Below are 22,373 nucleotides of genomic sequence, written 5' to 3' on the forward strand. Positions count from 1 at the left end.
CATTTTATTTCCTTTATTTAACTGTCTGATTGTAAGGGTCCTTTTTTATTTGCTGGTCCATTTTATGTTCTTTATGTTTTGTTTTCTTTTTGTTTTCTTTTTGTTTATGTGGCTCAATTTCACAGATCAGTTCCTTGAGAGTAGACGGGGAAAATATTTATGTCAGACATAGCAATTTAATGTTGGAGGTTTGTATGTAATACAAAAAATACTCTCCATTCTCACGGGCTGCCAGGCTGCATGGGATGGGAGGTCACCTGCAGGCTGTTACGGTCACACTGCATGAAGTGCATGGGGAAAATTGGCTTGGAAATGTTGCATGTTGCCATTCTAGTTTCTGAGTTTAAACAAAACCCAAACAAATGCAGAATACCCACAACCAACCCTCAGCTAGAACACTGAATGTAAATTTGTGTATTTTTGCTAACAAATGTTTTCAAGGTGGCAACTGGGAATAATAGCCCTATTTAGATACATCAGACACATGGGTGCAATTCATAATTCTAAATGGGTTTTTGTACATTGTACCTCAATGTTTGCATATTCAGATGAGTAGAGTTTCCAGCTTTTGCCAGTTTAATCAACCTTCCTCAAATACATTAGCTGAATAAATAGAGTTAGTAAGGGGCAAGCAGTAGAAGTATAGAAAGTTGATTCTGGTTCTGGTTTTAGGAGCATTGAAAAATGATGCAAGGATTAGATATTCAAAGGGAATGTTTGGATATCTTTGGAAATATTTGCTGGGTTTTTTCCCTTTTCAAATGAAGTAAATCTTGCTTCTTGAAGGTTGGTTTTCATTGCAGATGAGCAACAGCAAAGAGCTTTGAACAGTATGTTCATGTGTAGTGCATTGTCACTGAAGTAGAGATTTTTTTTTATTATAAGAGCTTTGGTATAGATTGCTGATCTCAATTATTTTTTCCGTCACTGTACTTATTATTAGTATCATTTAACTTGTGGTTAATAACTTTAGCTAGTAACTGAAGGTATTTTAAAAAATCCTACTGCTGTCTTTATTTCATTCATCCAGATGGGGCTATAAATAATTCCCTTTGTCACAAAAACAGTTTTTAAAAAAATCATTTTTTTTGTTCAGTAATAAGAAGATGCGTGGATTGCAGTAACCCAACTAATGTTTTATGGCTTTTTGCAGCTTTTTTGATAACTATTGAAACTTTGCTTGTGTATAACTTACTGAAGCACTGAAAGTGTGCATTGCATAACTGTGCTTTGATCAAGTCCAAGAAATGTGCCTTGTGTCAAGCCAAGACAGGTCTCAAAATAATGGCGGGATTGTTACGAGTTTCAGTTGTATAATAGAATGCCTTTGGCATAAAATTTTACTTCACTCAGAAAATACAAACTTTAGGGGGACATATTTTAAAGTCTCATTTGTTAGTCCAGGATGAAAAGTGGTCCTGTGACAATACAAACCTACAGAGTTGCCAGAAGGGGAGAGGTTCAAATGTTCAAAATGCATGCAGGTTTATCCACAAGGTTAGGAAATAGATGTGCAGCACCAAACCCTTACTGGGGCTGAACATGCAAGTGAAAAGAAATGAGAAACTAAGGAGTTCAGGGTGTGGGTTTTTCATGATTTAATGTGAAGTGTCTTTGCATTGCAATCACTGACAATAAAAATCTTAACCTAAATGGTAGATTTTAGAACATTCTACTAAAAAGCATTTAAAATCCTTGTAAAAAATCCAGATTCTTTACCTACATAATTATTTCTGATTACATTCTTTTGACAAAACTTCCTTAATAATTATGTCTGCATTGATAACATTTCATTTCAATCTTCAGTCTTTCAGTTCTTTACTAAAAATGAATCTGAGACTTAAACTGGAATATAACTATAGAATACTACTGAAAAAATATTCTTGTGTTAGTGAGCATAAGCAACATAGGCTTTTCTTGAGACCTGGAATGCTAGGAGGAGGACAAATGTGAAAGCAGGGTGAAATCTGCTTCTCTCACCAAATCCCAGCCATTGTATTTAGAAGACAATGAATTCATAAGAAAGCTAAGCATATATATTTTTGTCTGGTTACTAGAGCAGTTACATTTTGGCATAGCTCTTGAACTTTACTTCTGCCCTGTAGCTGGTACAAAGTAAAAGAATACCTTGTAGTTATTTGATCCAAGGTGCTGCAGTTTGGCCTCAATGGTCATGAGAAAATCCAGTTCCCACTGTGGTGTCCCCTTTGGCACTGGTCAATGGAGGTGCCATTTAGATAATTTTCTTGGTACTGGCATGCACAAGAACTATTCCTACTTGTCTGTCTACTGTCAGGTTCTTAAAAGTAGAAGTGGCAGGTAACAGGTTTTAAGTCTTTAAATCTGATTCTTCCAGTAAGTTTAAGCCTGCATGAGAGGCACTGATGATGTTGTCTCTCTGAAGCTAAGCAGGTGTTAGCTGCTTGCATATTTGGCCTTGTAGTATTGTGTTCACAGATGTAAGTATTTTTCATGGAGCTTGTAATATCAAAAAAGATGCATTTTTGTGCTCCTTGGGTTAAAGGATTCTTAGAGCTGTGCAGTACCCTGAAATGTTTGCGTCTGGTCTTACAAATTTTAGGTGAAAACAAACAGCTCCTGGAAATATTGTTTCAATAATTAGTAGTGTCATGTTTTGGATGAAAGTAGATCTTTGCTAAAACCATGTACAGCATTATTTTCCTTTGCTTTAAAATATGGAAGAAACAGTGCATGAGTAAGACCTTCACTACAAAAACAAAACCAGTAAAACTTGGTCCCTTATAGTCTTAAACATTTTTATTTTGAGGCACTACAAAGGAGATCACCATTTCAGACACAAGGCACTTTTCTTGGTTTGGCTGCTTCTATTTCTTTTTTTTTTCCAGTTAAGTTTGCTTTTGTTGTCGTGTTTTGTCCTACTTTGTTTTATGTTGCGGGTTGCTAGGACCTGGATAAGACCCAGGACGACTTACTGAAACACCAGGCTAGCATTAGTGAGCTCAAGCGCAATTTCATGGAATCCACACCTGAACCACGCCCAAATGAGTGGGAAAAGCGGCGTATCACACCTCTGTCCCTACAGACACAAGGGGTATGTCACTGCACACACCTGTCTGCATGCCTTCCCATACAACCCTCTGTGTCATACAGCAAATGCAGTTTGTCCTTCAGGTTAACACTTTGTCTGATGTAATATTTGTTTATACTAAGTATACATTAACTTTTTTACCATTACTGTTGGACCTGACTTTAAAGAGTGGGTGGAATTTTATTCTTCTACATGAACAACTGAATTAGAAGAAAACAGTAGTGATGGCAGCATTTTCCTGTATGTTAAGGATATTTTAAAATTCATGCTGATTTACACAGATTGATAGAAATAATTTTTCAGTGACAGTAGAACTTTTCCTTCCTTTTCTGTATCTTTATCTCTTCATAGACATCTTGGCAATAAATGCACACACAGTAGTGTTTTGTTTCAGAAGGACTTGATGTGATCAGTTAATTTACAGTGTTGACTTCAGGACACATTTAATGTAGTTGTTAATATTTACCTATCTTAGTCTTTAAAAGTCTGTAAAATGAATTTATCTACTTCTCTCTACCTCTCCTTTCTGACTGAACCTTGAAACAGCAGTATGGAATACTGTTTTCTACAAATATCGCTCTCAATGCCTGTAGCAAGAAACCTAGCCAAAATTCTTACGCTGTTGTGAAACTTTTAGTTCTGTTGGGTTATTAACTGTTTCTTTCATACAGTAGATGAGTACATCAGTCTTTCAAAGAAATCAGTTTGTTGTGCTGTTGTCCTTGTCTATCACCATGATTCCCATCTTTCCTTCCTTAAATGTATTGTTGTCCTATCCCCTTAAATTCTTCAGCTTTCTTTTAGTCCACAGAAAGGTGAGCTTTCAATTAAGCAGGCCTGATGCTACAAAATTTTTGATAATATGACATTATTTCAGTAAGATCTATAAGCTATCTGAACTGTGAGTATGTGCATACAGAGAACAACAAAAACTAACTATGCATCACTTCTTTAGTTCGTTAATTTGTGGTTACTGACAAGAAATTCCTCAAATTGCTGAGTAGTACCTTAATGTTTCTACCTATAGTTGTATATGCACAGGTACAAATGTTGGTCATAGGTTGAAACAGGCATTTATATAAAAGTGTTTAAATTAACTTTTATTATATGGTTGTGTGTATTTTCTGTGATGATTTCTTTTTCTTGAAGTTGAGGCCCCTGCAAGTTACTTTATATCTGGTGGTTTGGTTGTTTTTTTTTTTTTGCTCATCTAGTATGTTCTGTCACTTCCAGATGATTTGATTTTATGTTTATGTATAGTGTATGTCTGTCTCATTGCTTGTTGATTTACACTGGCTTTATAAAATGAAAACCAAATAGAAAAAAGGAGACCACATTTTCCAAGTGAAAACACTGCCTGGGAAGGAAAAACAATGGATTACAATGCCATGGACTGCTGGAGCAAAACCAGAGGAAACCCATAAGGTGGCTGCCCTGAAACCTGCTTTTCACTGTATCTGCTGTGGGCTAGCTTGGTGGCTTGGGCATTCTTTCTTTTTCTTCATTTTTTTTTTTTTCCCCTTGAAGGAAATAATTTTTAAAGCCAATACTGAAAGGAGAATGTTGAGTTGTAAACTAGGATCTCTCTGCATATGTGCATAGATACACATATATATGAATGCCAGCAATGTTTTACTTAAACATCAAACTAATCACGAAGTTCTGAATGGCCACTGAAAAAGAAACCCAGTGTTTCACTACTGTTCAATACTGGAAAATTGCTGTATTTGATGTGTCTAGGATGACAGCAAAACATGTATTTTCATTCTATATGGAAATAATTGCTTGCAGTTATTTGACACTTCACACAAGAACTTTTGCTTTGTATGTTCACTGTGTAATGATTATTCAAATCAGTAATGCTGTATAAGCAGCTTCATTTCAAAAGCAACCTGTTCTGAAAACGTCTGCACTTCTGTACCTCTCTTTTCATTTAGGAAAAGAGGAAGGCTTTGTCCCTGATAACATCTATGCAATGAAAAGCTCTCTAACCAGTGGGACTAGTAGCAGTGTGATAGTGATGATGAGTAGCAATTGTGATGTTACTTTTTTACATCACTTTTGGTCTATTACGTTAATGTGAAGCTGGCACATATTTCACTAACATGTATAAATATGACATTTGGGGAACCGTGTTTCCATCCTGAATTATTTGTTGATGGATGCCTGTTAATCCTTGCCTGTCCTTTAGGATAGCTGAATAATAGATGAGAATTATGCAGGGATACCACTGCTAATATTCTTTTTCTTCTTTTGCTTCAGCGAAAATGCTTACAAGTAATTGTCTGTGTCCTAGAAATGTTATTTTGGGTACATCTCATTTGTGTGACTATACTTCTAGATCCACCATACTCATGCAAGTGCACAGCATCTGTGACTTAATTAAACAAAAACTGACACATTGATATGTATTGCAAATAGAAGAAATATTTCTATTTTATGGATACACAGAATATTTTTTTTCTTTAATCCATCCCCCACAGCTTGTAAACAGTATTTCATGTTAGACTGTATGACTGTTTACAAGAAGAATTTGCCAGGAATTTAAACACAGGCTGATACAAAACTGATGAATTCTATCTATAAATTTAATCCTTTTTATTAAATGCTCCAGGGAACAGGGGTTACATTATCAAACAAATTGTGTGACTACGATTTTTGTTTTAAAAGACTGGAAGACCCAAAAAGTTGAAGGTGGGAAAATGCTAAAAGATGGATGGTGATATGTGCCTGTCTTTAATTTTTTATTTATATATATATATATATATATGTAAGGGGGAGCAGAGAGAGAGATGCACACAGACCACCTACCACACAAAGATTTTGGTTTTCCCCTGCGGGTTTTTTGTTTTTTTTGGTATTTTTTACTGCTTTGAGGAATCAAAAAACAAGGTACCAGAGTGCAATGAAAAGAGGATCATGAACATTTTTGCTTTTTGATGCAATCTGTTAATAGACGAATGTTTCTTGGGTGGAGTAATCTAGGGAAAGAAAGTAGGAATAAGGAATACATCCCCCTATTGGATATTCAATGTTGCATGAAGGCAGATTTAAAAACTTGCATTCCTTTTAACTCTTCTTAGCCACCATTGAAATAAACTTTGAATTTTAGTGTAGGAAAATTAAAAACCGAGTTAGGGGTTCTTTTTCTTTTCCTTCTCTGCTCTTCTGCATGCCATTCACGTTGTGGTGTCCGTAGAGTAGCACGGTGTAACCTCTGTCAGTTCACGCTCCCCATCGCTGCTCGCACGGGGAGTCCCCAGGTTGTGTGCATGGCACCTCGGCTTTCCTCTGGCGCCTGCTTCTGGCATGATTCTCTGCAGTGCCCTTCGGGAACGCTGAAATGTATCTCATGAAATGTTGTCAACATGTGTGTTATGTCCGTGTTATGTATTTGTACGTTGTTGGCTTTTTATTTTAACCACTTTTACTTCTAACTTCTTACCAGAGCTTGTGGAATGAAATCTGGAATAAAGAACTGTAGCTTTTTCAGACTCATGTACCCACATGAACTTTGAAAGTCTGCTTAACGATACAGATTTCTAGCCCTACAGAAAATAGACCAGATTATGAACATATGCTTTAAAGCAATGTGTCACCTTTCATGTATGTTTGAGACATACAAGTTTTCCCACTGAAATGGGAAAGGCTTTTTGAAAACAGATTTTTAATCAACATGAATTCGCTTAGGATATTTAAGTATTTTTAAAATATAAATATATATAATTTATTATAATGAAGTAAGAAATATTTTAACATTTCAGCGCTGTGGGTATGTATTCTAAGCAAATATGTCTGACAGCCCTAGAGCTCTGATCCAGCTGGGCTTTAGAAGGTATCAGAAATGGATTTTAAAAGGGAAAAAACTCCCAGTAGTAAATACGGAGTTACCAGCTAAGTAAACTGCGCTGTTTGGGAAGTCCGTGTAAGTGTCGGTATGTAAATGTCGATGTGTTCCGTTCGCACGGTGTGTTGTGCGCGCTGGAGGCGCAGCCCCAGCTGCGCTGTGTCCCTGCTGTCCGTGCCCCTGCTCCTGCCGTGCCTGTGTCACGTCTCTCTCTTGCCAAACCCTCTCCCTCTGTAGGTGGCTGCCGCTCCGTCCGCCGCTGTCTAATTCTTTCCTTTCCCTTCTCTGACCCGTCTAGAGCCTGGAAGAGGAGATAACCTCCATTTTGTTTAGTAAGGAGCGCTTCGGCGCCGGCACCAGCTGGCCCTTCGCCGCCGCCAGCCCGGGGCCAGCAGAGGGCGCTGCGGGGGAGCAGACGGGCGCCGCCGCGCCGGGGCCCCAGGTGCTGCTCGGGCGCGGGGCCGGGGCCCGCCGGGGACGGGACGGATCCCGCCGGGACAGGGACGGGCACAGGGACAGGTCCGGGCTGCTCCCGACCGTCCCGGCCTGCCTTAGAGCGGCGTGCCTGCCTCAGAGCGTAGCTCTGCATCTGCAGCGCGCCAGAAGCAGGGAGGAATCAGTGCTTGGCTAAGCTTACGCTCCGTAGGTGCTGCGCTAGGTAAACAGCCATAAAAGCTAGCATTAAGTCACAGATGGTGTGTTGGTTTTTGTATTCCTTTCATTTGAGCTCTTAATTTTGCTGCAGACTGTTCGCTAAATGTATGTTCAATTAAAAAAACCTGACACTCTAATACATCATTTAATGCGGGCTTTCAGATAGCTGTCATTATTTTGTTATGGAACAAATACTAGTAAAGCTGCTTTAATATCATCCTTTTGGCTCCAAACTGAATTCTTATAGGACCTTCTTTTGTAATCATATCTTGCTATTCTGACAACATATTAACCTAAACAGTCTTCCTCTCATTATCTATTAAGTTGCATAAAGTAATAGACCAAAGACAAACAACTAATAAAACCTCGCAGTAATGCCCTTTTACTGTTTTTTAAATTATGGCAAACTGGTAGTAGAGCATTATTTTTTCTGATTCCTTTTGTTTAATATTATTTATTCTTAATTCCTGATTTAACTGAGAAATAACTGCCTCGGTAGCATCACTGGCTAGTACATTCATGCTTTTTATTTTCAGGCCTTTCATAATTCAATTCTTACACCCATAATAATTTCCATAATTCTTACCTACTTTTGATTGAATATTTAGATGAAGTGGGCAACTAGCATCTTGCAGTGAATATGTAGCATCTCTCTAGTATCACGTGTACGCATTCTTAAAAGCTTGCTTGGAGGATGTTGCACTGTTGAAAAGGGTTATGCATTGATTCTTGTCCTCTGATTGCTTTTTGTTTCACAGAGACATGCTTCCAGAGCAGAAGGGCCTTGTACTGGAGTCAGCGATGCTGATAAGGTTCTGCAGATTTTTTCCATGACTAAATTTGGCTCTAACACTTCCAATCCATCTTCATTCTTTCCTTCCTTCTTTTTTTCAGTTAACCATCACAATCATCTTTTGTCTTCCATATGACATGAACCAGCTATTGGCTAATTTTATTTTCATCGTTTTAATTTATTCATATACTCTTCTTTTGTTTATCCTCATCCATGTTTTTTGTGCAGAGTTCACATGAGACTCTGGACATAGTGGAGGAGAAGAAGCAGGCAGAGTTTGGGATAGAAGAAACACTAGTCGTAGACGAAACCAACAAAGGGAAAATGCAAGTTGCCACTGATGCTGGGGAGACATGTAAGGTGGAGCACGTGTCAAAAAAGGACTCTTCATCATTGCCATCAGATAGTAGCAGCAGCAGCAGTAGTAGTGAGAGTGAGGATGAAGAGGTGGGAGAATACCATCCACATCATAGGGCAATTGAGGAAGTCATCAGGGAAGAACAGGAAGAAGAGGAAGACATGAAAAGGAAAGAACACGAAGAAAATACGCAGCATGTGGAAGCCATACCAGAAGGCAGTAAACTAAATGTACCAGTTGAGCACACACAAGTTACAGCTGAAGATTTGGTCCAGGAAAATACAGTTACTGTAGCTACAGAAGAGAAGAATTTGTCAGAGCAAATTAAGCAAGATGTAGGTGAAGAAAAAGAGGAGGAACAGCTGAAACTCAATGGAGATGTGTCTCATGTTGACATTGATGTTGCACCACAATTAATTTGTTATTCTGAGGTAAATGGTAGAACAGTATGACAACTAGATTTAAGCAGAGATATTTCTTGGGGTGAAAATATACCTGCCTTTCTTCTTCTCCTATTCCTCCACGTCTTCTGGCATCCAACAAGATTCAGATCATTTGGAAGGGGAAACCATTGATGAGCAGTGAAATTCTGTCTCCCTCAGTTATGGTTTCTGACTTTTTGCTAGAACTGAGTGAAAATCACCAGTAAAGGCAAACCTTCCGAAGACTGAGATCTCTTTTTTTAATCTCCTCCGTATTTTATATGCACATACATAATGTGTATTTATTATTTATGTGTTTCCAGTGTTTTAAGTCTTGTCTTGTCTATTTGTCAACTGTTTTTGAAAAGTCCATGACATATAATTGTGATTGGAAAACTATTGCAAATTGAAATTAGAAAGCACCTGTCAGAAATTTTTGTTTCTTTTTTCCGCGTATTCTCTGACTACTTTTCTTGCCTTTTTTTCCCCTCCTTCAATAAAACAGTATGGATTTGTAGGTTAGAATGTGTATGGCTAGAAATTGCAGAGGTGAGAGCACTGCACTTTTAAGTGAGGAGGCTTGTATCACAATGTTTCTGTGAAGTCTTCTAGTGCAGTAGATACTTAGGAAGCATGCATGAGTTCCTGTCACAACCACTTGTTTTAAGCCAAACAAGGTTGAAGAGTTCATTACTGGGCAAGTGATAAAGAAGCAGAAAGGGAAAAAATGAAAGTCAGGCATGTATGTCTTTACAAATTTGTCATGATCTTCTGCTGAGTTTTTCACCAGTTCGGTGAGTTTTTTTGTAGTTCTCTACCTGCTTGTTCTTGTAATGGTGGCAAAATTTTTTTCTTCACTTTTTTAATTGAAACAACTCACATTCTTTCTTTTGTTGTCTTTTGCATACATAGCTGTTCTGATTAATGATGTGAAAGAATTAGTTTATCAGACTTTTAAAATTTACAAGTTCCCACACTTCCTAAAAGCGTAGATAGTTTGGAGAAAGGGGAGGAAGGGCTGCTGTGTATGCAAGCATGAAAGGGTGTTTGGGTTTTTTTCCTGGGATTTTACCCTATGTGTGTTCAAAATCAATATAAGATAGAAGCTGCTGATGCATCTAGAAAAATATCAAAAGGCTTTAGTTCTTAAATCTAATGAAAATCTGCTTCAATAAGATAAGTAATGAGTTCACTAGCTTACAGATCCCAGTTAATTGCTTTGTTTGTGATATTGCAGAGAACACCACTAGTTTAAATTGTTGAAGTAGCATTTTAGAATCTTTGTCAAAAAAAGTCATTGACTTAGAGAAAAACTTAGACTGCTTAAAATCCAGTTTGCAAAAGCTTTTCTTTTCCAGAAGTAATACATGTTAAAAAGTTAAACTTTTATGGAATTTCTAGTCCTGATTTGCAGACTGAGGAGTGATAGGTATTTTCCCAGATTAGTTCTAATACAAAGTTTATCTGTCTGATCTAGCTGTCAATTTCTTTATGCAAACTAAGATTTTTATTTTTTTCTTAGTGATGCTTTTACACATTTTTAGTACATGTGTTGCAGCTTTGTTTTAGCAATTGCTCTTTGGTACTTACTGTTGGCTGAAACACTGAACTTTGACAAGGTTATTAGAAGATTAGATTTTCCTAGAATGTTATGGATATCCCAGAGGGCTGATGTATTAATCTTCATTTCATTTTGCTTATTTATTGCATGCTTTTGTATGGGAAGTCAGTCAAATATTTATCTTTCTGTTATGCTTTTCTTGAGCTTTTTGTGTTTTCTTGGTCCACTTTACAAATCTTCTTCTGTCTTTTGAATTGATTGTTTATTTCTTGCATCACAGCCTCCAGTAGTGAAAACAGAGATGGTAACCATTTCAGATGCCACGCAGAGAACTGAAATCTCCACTAAAGAAATTCCAATTGTTCAAACAGAAACTAAAACTATCACATATGAATCTTCACAGGTATGGTGATGGGTTTGTTTGCAATCCTCTTTTTATTACGGTTATGTAGATCAACATAGATAATGTCCAGAAATGCTTTTCAAAAACGTATAGTTTTTTCCTAGCAAATAATCTTATACTTTGGCTATGAATTAGATAAGTGCAATGTTACAAAACCATATTACTTAAGAAGTTTTAATTTCCTTTTTCTGTATAAAGAGTTAGTTGCTGACTACAAAAGTATAACTCACTTTAATCCAGTTTTGGAAATTTGATTAAAATATCTCATTTCTCCTGAAAGGAACACATAACTGTGAGCATGAATTCTCCACAGGAATGGCCATAATAATAGCCTTACCCGACTCTGTGAACTTGGCTGGCTTCTATTTAGATTTCAGTTCTAGCTGAATTAAAGAATGTGTTTAGTGGGAAAACTGGTCTTTTTTCCTGTGAAAACAAAGTTTTTTAAATGCCAATATACAATTATACTTTTTTTTTTTTATATAGCTTGATGGAAATGCTGCTGGTGACAGTGGTGTGCTCGTGAGTGCCCAGACAATTACATCAGAGTCCATTTCTACTACCACAACTACACACATCACAAAGGTAAATTATATTTCATGTCTTAATTAAAAAAAAGACACCAGACCCTCAAAATACAATTTTGCATGAAGTTTCTTGTATATCTGCTAATTAATTGAGGAGAACTGACCTGAAATGGAAGGGATTCATTCCAGGCATGTGTGAGAATTAAGTCTTTCTCTACGGGTTTTGAAGACAGAAGTCCTAATCAATAAGCAGGATATTGCTGGGAATAGGACATGTAGAGGGGGAAAAATATGATTAGTGGCTTTTCAGTAGTTCATATAGGCTTTATTTTAGTATTGGACAAATGAGTATGTAACAAAATTTTTACAGGTTCAGCCCTGTCCTCACCCACTGATATCCTACAGAGTCTTTGCTAGTGTAACTAACTTGTCTGAGTCCACAGGAGACCTGATAATGGCACTGTGATGAACTGAAACAATGTTTCGCAGACTTTGTGTTAATCATCCTTGTGCTTCTAGGTTTAGGGTATACTTAAAAACAGATTGTTCTGTCAGATTACTTTGCAAGCCTGTTTGGATGCTGAATTATTTCCTCTGCATTCCATGCTTGAAAAGGAAGGGAAAACTCAGTCTTAACAGGACATCCCATCTCTTTCATGAAAACATGAAACATGGAATGTTTCGTGCCAGAGCGTGTTAGAACTACCAAAGCATGATGATGATTGTTGTTATTGCTAATTTATGTAAATATTTGTCAAATTTTAGGCATGCCTAAATAACACATTTTTCAACTCCTATTTGAAATCTTAGCATATTTACTAAGGAAATTATAGAAAGCATTATTTAGGGTAAAGAAAAATGGAAGAGGGAAACAAAGTGTGAATTCAGGATTCTCTCCCCCCCTCCAAGATACAGAAGTTTTACAACATGACAGAATTGAATAATAATTCACTTCTCACTGGATATATTTTCTAAAGATTTAAATATTCTGAAGATTGAAAGTCATATGCACAAAATGATAGTGAAGAATAATGTTGGAAAGTGAGTCACATGAAATAAAGTAAGCTTGGAATTAAAAATACATATGTTAAAAATACATTGGTATAAAGACTAGCCAAAAGATCCTTTTCAGACTCCTGCTCCTTTTGGGAATCATTAAGGCATTACCATTTTAGGAAAAAATCTTTCTTCAATGAATTGAATCACAGTTTTGACTGGAAGTGTACATTTTCTTGTCAAGTTCAGTTGTCAAATAGTCTTGCTTCTTGGAAGGAACAATTAAAGAAAATGGTTTCTGTCTTGTCTTCTACTGAAAAATTACTGGAATTACCATGATGCAGCAGATCCTTATGTTTTTTGAATTGATGATAAACAGTCAGTAACAAGATTGTTTGAATTTTCTAAGCTGACTTTATTTTATATTGCAAACTGTGCATTACTGACAAAGGGACCTTCCAAAATAGTTTTAATATTCTAATGGTGTTCCTAACAGAGTCATCTTGGCTCTTCCCTGGTCAATGTAGTTTATTTTTTTCTCATACTCAGGCTGATTTAAAAGGCAAATAATGTTATTTCTGTGAGAATGTTTTTATAAGCTGAGGTGTTTGAATCATATAATCACTTCTTCAGAATAAGAAGTGAAGAATAAAAGCACAAAACTCAGCAGTGTGAAATATGTTGAAAATATCTGATGAAGGTCCTTGAATGACAGAACTGAAAACCAGATCATCTTTGTATTTAATGGTATAGGATTATGACTGTGGAAAGGCCCATGATAGATGGGTTGAAATAAAAGAAGATTTTTGGAATTTCCATGTTGCCAGATTTATATGGCAGAAGAAGCTGAAATTACAATTTGCCAGACATGGGCTCTAGTAACAGGAGTAATTCTCATTGCTTGATTTTTATCAAGTTAACAATTACTAGAAGGTGACCAATTGCATAGCTGAAAAAGGAGAGGATGATTTAGCACTGAACACATTTACTATTAATTGCAACTCAGACACAGAAATCTATTTGCTTCAATGGAACAGAAGGCTGTGCTTTGTGAAAATACAGAATAATTACAGGGGTGTTTTTCTGTTTGTGTTTTTTTTTATTTTATTTTTCCGACATCTGTAGATGGTAAAAGGTGGTGTATCAGAAACAAGAATTGAGAAGCGCATTGTCATTACTGGAGATGCAGATATTGACCATGATGAGGTGAGTATGCAAACTTAACACTTAAAATGTGGGTTTTGTAGTCTGGTGAGATCTAGATGATGTTTCAGAAATCTGAAGTAAGAGAAAGGTAGAAAAATTGAACAAAACTATAGAGAAGACCCTGAGACTGTTCATTGTGGCATAGTTATTAAATAGTTATGTTTTGCTATTAAGAAACCTTTTAAATATATGTGAAAGAAAAACAGCATTTGTAAATTTGTATCATAGATCATGTGAATGGGTTTTTGCTATTTTTAGAGGGATTACTTTTTTTGGCAAAGACCCAGTTTATTTAGTGCAGCTTTTGTACTGGGAGGAAAAACATTACTGAAATAATCTTATTTTGATACGCTGATCTGGATAGAGGGGAGTATCTACTGCATTGTTTCAGCAACATCTGAATGCAGCACTCATTTTGATTGAAAGCTTTGAAATACATTAGAACATTAACTGCTTGAATTTAAATATTAAGGTTTGGCCAATATTTGTAGAATTATGTGTAACAAAAGTAATTGTTGATCTGCTGTTTTGTCTGTACCTTTTATCTCCATCAGTACTAAAGCAATATTTTACAATATCTTAGTAACTAAGGTTAAGATCACCTTCTACATGCCAAATTAATAAGGCTGAATTTGAGCACTACACAGGAAAATAATTGAGAAAAGTCAATTATCTAGTCTTTGTAGTGATGATTACATAGGGTTTTTTTTAATCTAAGAAACTATAGTAACAAAGGCAACCAACAGTCATTGGTTAATGCAAATGGAAAAGCCTACCTTGCAGTGAATATATTTCTAACTTCATGAAGGCTTCTCAAATCAACGTAACAGTTTAACTTTTGAATTGTAATATAGTGAGAATTTTCAAGGAATTTATTTTCATATTTTTATTTGTGTCCAGGAAGTGTCTTTTGGCAAGTTGAATCTCTTCTTGAAACTCATAATTAAATGACAGGGCTGCTTAGCATCGAGCAAGAATGGAGCTTGTTTGCCTTGACACCCATTCAGTGCACTTCAAATGTCTGGAAAGGTCACAAAACAGCTTTAATATACCAGACAATTCTCAAAGCCCTTCTTTAATTTGTGAGAAGTGAATAATGAAGTAAAAAATGAAATTATAAAAAAAGGAAGTACAAAATTCAATTTTAATTACTGAAGTTTAAAACAGCAGTGAGCAGCTTTTAAGAGATTTAAGAAATAGCTACCACTTTTCTTAAGTGAATATGAAGCTTCTTAAATGCCCAAATGACATGCTGGATGTGTTTTATTTTGTCTATTAGCTCCCTATATTACTATAATAGTTTTCAATAGGAAAACAATATTTCAGTGTTGAGTTTTAGAATATGAATGTTTTTATTGTTATTTACCAGATAGAGTCTTAGGGGTTTTTAATTGTTTATGGTTTGATTGCTAATAAACAGCAAACATCAGTATTGTACCAATACACATCATGTGTCCTGTACATATTCCCTTAGAAGGATTTCAAATTCAGTGTCACATAATAGTTAGGGTGCCTAATGCTGGTATTTTCAATCTCTCTTCAGAGTTAGTTATGTCTTCTCTCACTTAATACATGTAGCTAGCTCAGGAAATAATAGTCACTTTTCTAAATTATGATAAACCTTTTTGTTGCATTATATTTTTCTTGCTCCTTCTAGTATTTTGGGGGGGTTTAGTTGCATTTGGTACTAAGGTGAACAGGTGAACTGTTGCTTCTGAATACCTTCCCGTGTCGTCTGGTTTTTTTCTTGTGTTAGGTTCCATCAGTAGTACAGCTCACTGAAATAAGATGTGTAGTAAGATGTGGGCAAGAAAGAGAAAGCCCCAGGTGCTATTTCACCTGTGATGATTCAGAGCGTGCTCTTATGTGGTTGACTATGATGTAGAATGAAGTATTACGTTTCAGTTGGAAGGGACTTATGATGGCCATCTGATCCAACTGGGTATACTGGTACATCTCTTAAGTGATAAAATTTATTAAAATGGGGAGGGATTTTAAGTGACTGAATGATATTTGCATTTACACTTCCCTGAATTAAGCTAGAGAAATTTCTCTTAAACTAATACAAGGAGAAAAATGGGATTCTTGTGCTGAGATCATTTGTTATGATCTTATTCCGGAATTTCAGTACCACACTTAGTGTACATTTCAAAGTATCTTTCTGTTTTGTTCAGGAAACCGAAGGGCACTCTTGTTTTTCTTTGCTATCTTAAACTCTTGTTAAGGGGTATTTTTTAGATCCTTTGCAGAAATTCAAAAAGTTCTGAGAAATTATAACCAGATTTTCCAAAGGTACTCTCCCATTCTCTGGCCCCACGTGCATGTCCTCTTGATTTTGTTAAGTTCCATGTTTCAAATACATTTGCAGGCCCTGGCACAGGCAATCAAAGAAGCCAAAGAACAGCACCCTGACATGTCTGTGACGAGAGTGGTGGTGCACAAAGAAACTGAACTTGCTGAGGAAGATGAAGACTAAAATCAAAAATGCTCTTGAGCAAATACTTCAGGTAAGCTTTAATGTAGACAATTAACACAGGAAAATGTGGCATCAGTTTGCTGTTCCATTCGTGTCTTTTCAGCTGAAAAATATGGGGCATTTTAAGATAGGGATTCCCAGAAGGGTGAGTTGAAACAGGTGCTAATAGAAGACTATTAGTATAAGAATTTTTATCTTTATCAGGTCTACTATGGCATTAATTTCAGTTGCAAATGTTTCAATACATGTCTCCCAGTTTTGTAACCATACTCTCACAGCATTTTCTGCGTTGTCTGGTCAAGTTGTTACAGTTCATATTGAAGTGGGTTTGGGCTATTTATGCAAAATATGAAGGATGTGTCACACTTTTCTGTTTACCTGCACAGTTATAGTTCTTGCCTAACATCTTGCTTGTTAAGTGGGAACTCTGTGTAGATTTCAGTAGTGAAAGGACACACTTGGACGTTTCAGTTTAGTCAGATAATCCTTAATCCTAAACACACTGAAATTTTTGGCCTTTTATCATTTTCCCAGGCAAGAAGGTAAATGTATTGGAAGCTCAAGTTTTAAAGCCTTTTATCAGTTGAAAAAGCTGTTTGAAGTCATGTTAGTTTGTTAGGCTCTCCTTTCTAGGTTGAGAAAAAAAGAAGGAAAATAACCACAATATGGTTCTCCTTCATGTATTCAATAGAAAGAGCAGGATGAACACTGAATAAATCTGTTCTTGCACTTATTATAGACTAAAGTCTTAAAGCTCTGTAACCATTTGGGGGTGTAAAGCTTCAGGTTTCCTGTGCTTGTCACGCTGTTGGTATGAGACTAGAGCTTCAGGTGTTTTCAAAATTGATGATTTTGTTAATGGTAGATTCAGATTCAAGAAAAAGATTTTGTTAATGGATAAATGGGTATATCAGTGGGAGAGATTTATAAAGAAATGTAAAAACCAGTGGTTTAAACCTTCATTAGGAGACCTCTGATTTTTTAGTGACCAGCCTCTGTATTTGGCTAGAAGAGCAATGGTGTTATTGGAGCATCTCAAGGAAAATTGTCTTAGTACAACTTCAAGCTTTTAATATGCACTTTGATCAATGTTGATGTAGGGGCAGACAAGGTAAAAGAAATACATTTTATATATTTTAAAGAAATGAGAGTAGTCATGATTCTTATTTCCCTGGTTCAGTATTTTATACAATGGTGGTTGTGGCCCATGGACAGGAGACTTCTATGTCCTGTGCAGGCAGGTGTTCCCTTAGTATTGAACAAAATTCTTTACCCAAGGAAAGTAGCCATTATAAATTTCAGCCTGCAGCTGTAGCAGACTTGGGCACAGCCATGAAGTGCCAGGAATATATGAAAAATGAGACACTGACTTGATTCCAAATTTGGTGTAAGCTACTAGAGGGGAGGGTGTTTTTCACATAATCCTGATAATCTGTCATGTTAAAAAGATCAAATTTATTGCTGTGCCTGAATTTCCTAAAAACTGACGATATAACTGTTGAGTATCACTTCTGGGATCCAGAAGAGAAAAGATTCAAGTATCAGTTGAGAGGATATGAAGTGCATCTATTGAATGCTGTTCCATGGAGCATGACTGTTATCAAGGAATTGGACTCTTCCTGAGCTAGTCTGATCACAGATGCGTATTTTCAGCTGAAAGACATAGACTGAAGCTTTAGTTTATTTAATCTACCTACAAGTGTCTCTTTTCTTAACAACTGGGTGGTAGTGAGAGTGCCTGTGTGTGGATGAGGAAGGGGAGAACTAATATCCATTGCCAGATGTTGACAGGGATATGGTCAGTAAAGAGACTGCCCGTGGTGGGGGGAGTGTTGGGGCAAGAGCTTTTCACATCTGCTTGCAGAACTCTTGGGTCTCCTCACTGTACACATAACCGTCCTGAGAGTTTGTCCTGAACTCCTGCTGTGTGCAGTAGAGAGCAGCAGTGTTGAGTGCCATGGAGAACATGAGGATGAGTAGGATGGCCTGCCCTCTGCCTGCAGACAGGAAGTTTATCCAGCTTCTCTGTCAAAATGGTTCCAATTCCCTTCCTGACCTCATACATGTTGTGCTAGAACTGCAATGTTTGTTTTGGTCATGTGTGTTCAGACAGTATTTTCTGGCTAGTTTTTCCTCTGAGCTTCTCAGCATGTAAATTTACATAACTTTTCAGGATGTAAAACACAGTAGAACTGCGTTTGGGCTGCCTCCAGAAAAGTTCTTCACATTTGATCAGATTATTCTGTGTTAGAAAAAGAAATTAATATTTTTTTTCATAAATGTACAAACCAGGAGAAAACATGGGTCACGTTCTGAAGTGCTAGATGAGGACTCACTGGATATTCATGTTGTAGCATTAATACTTTTAAAAATTATTTTCACATTAAATAATGCTAGAAACTAAAAATAACACTGGAGGTGGGGTTGCTTGTGAGGGAGAGTTGGGGAAAAGCACCAAAAATAAGAAACACTGCACAAATGTCTGTTTTTTCATTGTACCTTTATTTCAGCATTCAGTTGGGTTTGTTTCATGCCTTTGTTGCTTAGTGACACTGAAAATTAGTATAACAAGTATGCTCCAGTTTGGGTTTAAAAGCAGAGGGGAAGACAGGGAACTGTACTGAACTGTGAGATAGGGGGGTGTTGATGAGTGCCCACATCACATAAATGTTCTAGAAGGCTTGGAAAAATGCACATCAGTTTTGTGAGAGCTGTTTGCAGTAAGGAGAATGCCTGTGCTTTGGGTGATTTCATTGGTCCCTTGGTACACAGCAACATTAAACATGCACACTCAAACCAGCCCTTGCATATTTTCAGCACTTCCATCGCAGGATCTAAGGTAGAAAGATACACTGAGACAGCAGAACAGATGGTTTGGATTTGCAGGGTTTTACTAGTCTGTGTGTGCTACCATCACATTTTGAATTCATTATTAATCAGTGTGAATTTAAAGGTCTTGCAGGCAGGGACTGCCTCTTGTCTTACATGTGTGTAGAATGTGCCAGGTTCTTCATGCTACCTTAATCTTGAATCAGTGTTCAACACAATATATCCCATAGAAGTAATTGCATCTTTTTAGAGGGGACTGGATCATGGGAGGAAAAAATTATTTTGGCAGGTTTGCACCACGTTTCTACATTAGTGACCAGCTGCAAAGTTGATTCTGTTCCTTCATCAAATATTTAACTACTTTGTAAAAATTTTATTCGGGGAAAAAAGCATCCAAAGAATTAATTCCTTCCATTGTCTGAGGGGCTTTTTTTTTTTTTCTTTTTTTTGCATTTTTGAGAAATATAGACATTGTGGAATGGTTGTTTGCAAAGGACTGGAGTGTGTCAGTTGTTCTTGTCTGAGTTTGTCAATTGCTTTACAGGTTCCTGGTCTTCCATGCTTGTGAGAGAATAAAAGAGGACATTTCTCCATGCTACTTTTGTGTCAGACCTGGAGACTTGTTTGACTGATGCCTTTCAGTTAAACTTTAGGGGGGAAATTTAGTCATCTAAACAAAAGAAAGCCACCTGAAGTGCCTTGACTATCTGTCAAGAGCCTTTTGCTCTCCTGTGCTAAGGCAGTGGAGTCATGCAATGAATTTTGCATAGTTGTTTCTGAGGCAATGAAAGCTCTGACGACTACAGCAGTATTCTTTGTGTAGACTTGTTTTCTCTAATAAAAGTAAAAGATACTGTATTCTGATTCTGAAGGATTACTGAATTGAACAAGTACCTTATTTTTTTATGTTCTAGGTTGTGGATTAAAATTTTCAGTAAACTGAAAAGGGGTTGCAATTAAAATAACATGAGAATTTTGGGAAGAGAAGAAATGCTCTAAAGCAGGATGAGTACTTTGAAAAAGTGTAGTACTGTATGCCTAATGACTGAAGGGGGTTTTGGTCAATGCAACATTTTTTAAATTAAATAACCTTCCCTTCTTGAAAAAAAAAAAACAACCAAAGAACCCTGCATTGAGAAAGTTACTTTCTGATTCTGATGTGACACTGACATAGTATCTGTTAGAACTGCTTATGTAACCTTCCATATCATTTTTTCTTCCAGAAATATAAATGTCACGGACCACGAAGAACTGTAGTCATTCCAAGTCATCATGACTCCACTGAATCCACCAGGCCTAGCAACAATGACCAGATGTTCACGACTTAAATGCCAATACCAAACTCCTTTTAACATCTTTGGTCTATATTCCCTTACAGTCTTTCTTGTTTATTTTTATAACCACTTCTTAACAATCTTAGAGTTTTGGGTTTTTTTAATGAAGTTCTAGAGGGTATGATCTTCTTTTGCACAAATACTTGTATTTTTGAAACGGATTCTTAATTATATGAAAGTGAACAAAAGAAGTCTGGAAATCATTGTTCACTGGAGTAGGTGATAATTGTGCAGGAAGGAGGATCTTTACTAATTTAGATATAGTTTTTTTCAGATATCTCAAGTGAAATCTCTTACTGGAGTAATTTACAGAATTTTTTTCAGATTATTCAGGTAAATATATGATATCACATAATGAAGTTTTTTATAAAAATAAAACATTTGCTAAAATTTGAAAAAATATATTTCTTTGGATAAATTTTATACTGGTGTCTCTGTAACTCTTTCTTTTCCAAGGTTCTCCTCTCTGCGGAGCAGAGATGGTGTGGCAGTCTGTAGAGGAGAAGGAGTTGCAGACAGATTTCTTCTGACTGAGCACTGTGTTCTTTTTGCACTTTGGTGCCAATGCTCAACTTTTTGCAGACTTTTTGCTGTCTGCAGCATTCCAGATAAGGAAAGAAGGAAGAACAAAATATCTTTCTCTTTTTCCAACAAGAGATGATCTAGGCAGCTTAAAACCGTAGTGCTTTCTTTTCTTACTGTGTCCCAATTTCAGTACTTCCATTGTTTGGATACATGTGTAGAATGCTCGCTTGCTATTAAACCTCACTGTGTCTCCATGTTAGAACTGACATTTCTGTTACAGAGAAGGTATATGTTTCACATGCTTCCTCTAATGGTTAATGCAGGTTTTTAGGCTACTGAATAAAAGATGTAAGATGAACTCCACTCATAAAGTAGTACGAGAGTACCATCAGTTGAGACTGCCATGGCAAAAACCTGTTAATTATATGGGAGTTTATTTTTAATTTGTTCTTGCTGGGGGTTGTTTGTTTGGGGTTTTTTTTTGCTGTTGACTCTGTGTATAGTTAAAATGCCAAATTAGATTTATAGTAGCTTAAAGTTGTATTAAGTGATATTTTGCTTTCTGTAATTCTGTTATAAAATAAAGTTGTTTATTCTCTGTATGACTTTTGGGTCTCAGACATAAGCTTGGAGGATATTTGAAGTGAGCAGATTACTTCTGAGAACTGCAATTCTAGAGGTCACAGAACCTTAAAAAACAGGGATTAGTGCAAGTGATCTGCAGGGCTGCCAGAAGGGTGGCACAATTACCTGGTAAGTACCAGTGTTTTTTTAACATCTTCCCATAAACTCCTGATTTCTGTATTAAAAGAAGAAATCCTCTGCTGCCAAAACAGAGGAGATTTGAACATCACACTGGAAGTTGAAATGCCCCCGAGTCCACAAGTGGTTCTGCTGAGTTCATTGAGATAGGATCTACTGTGGTTTTCAGATAACAAAACAAATCATAAAACTTCTCACTGCATTCTCCTTCACTTCTGAGCAGTGTATTTTTGGTGCTATTCTCAGTTTAGACGGCTGCCATCTGTCAGCACACTTGTGTAGCAGAAGTTCTCCTTGGCTTTGGCTCTGTGTCGTTTGGATAACGTATGACAACAGTAACAGAGATGTTAATTTCTGTACGTATGTAGTCATTCTAAACTGTGTTCACATTACCTGGGGAATTTGCAGGTAACAGTCTTACCTGCTTTCCTTCAAAACCAGAGATATTCTGCTTTTCAAAAAGGGGAGGAGAACCCCATCCAGCTTGATAACACTGCCACAACGCTGCGTGAGTAGGGTGGTTGTCAAAGAAGTGGCAAGTTTGGGATATGTAAATGTAGGTCAACATGAATACACATGCACTTAGAAGGATTTCTCAGTGGATTTTTCC

The 22,373-nt window shown here is 36.7% G+C and overlaps 1 protein-coding gene across 1 annotated transcript in view; it reads left to right on the plus strand.

Moving 5' to 3' along the window:
* Positions 1-21,603, plus strand: part of EPB41L2 (erythrocyte membrane protein band 4.1 like 2) — a 108,719-nt gene extending 87,116 nt beyond the window's left edge. The window contains 10 exon segments of the mRNA XM_054514141.1: positions 2,927-3,073; positions 4,391-4,495; positions 7,216-7,359; positions 8,330-8,383; positions 8,593-9,153; positions 10,986-11,108; positions 11,595-11,693; positions 13,757-13,837; positions 16,206-16,344; positions 20,366-21,603. Of these exon segments, the coding sequence (XP_054370116.1) occupies positions 2,927-3,073; positions 4,391-4,495; positions 7,216-7,359; positions 8,330-8,383; positions 8,593-9,153; positions 10,986-11,108; positions 11,595-11,693; positions 13,757-13,837; positions 16,206-16,313 (1,422 nt within the window). The 3' untranslated portion in view covers positions 16,314-16,344; positions 20,366-21,603.
* Positions 21,604-22,373: the final 770 nt, after the last annotated feature.

This window comes from Molothrus ater, chromosome 3 (assembly GCF_012460135.2).
Source record: "Molothrus ater isolate BHLD 08-10-18 breed brown headed cowbird chromosome 3, BPBGC_Mater_1.1, whole genome shotgun sequence".
NCBI classification, from domain to species: domain Eukaryota; kingdom Metazoa; phylum Chordata; class Aves; order Passeriformes; family Icteridae; genus Molothrus; species Molothrus ater.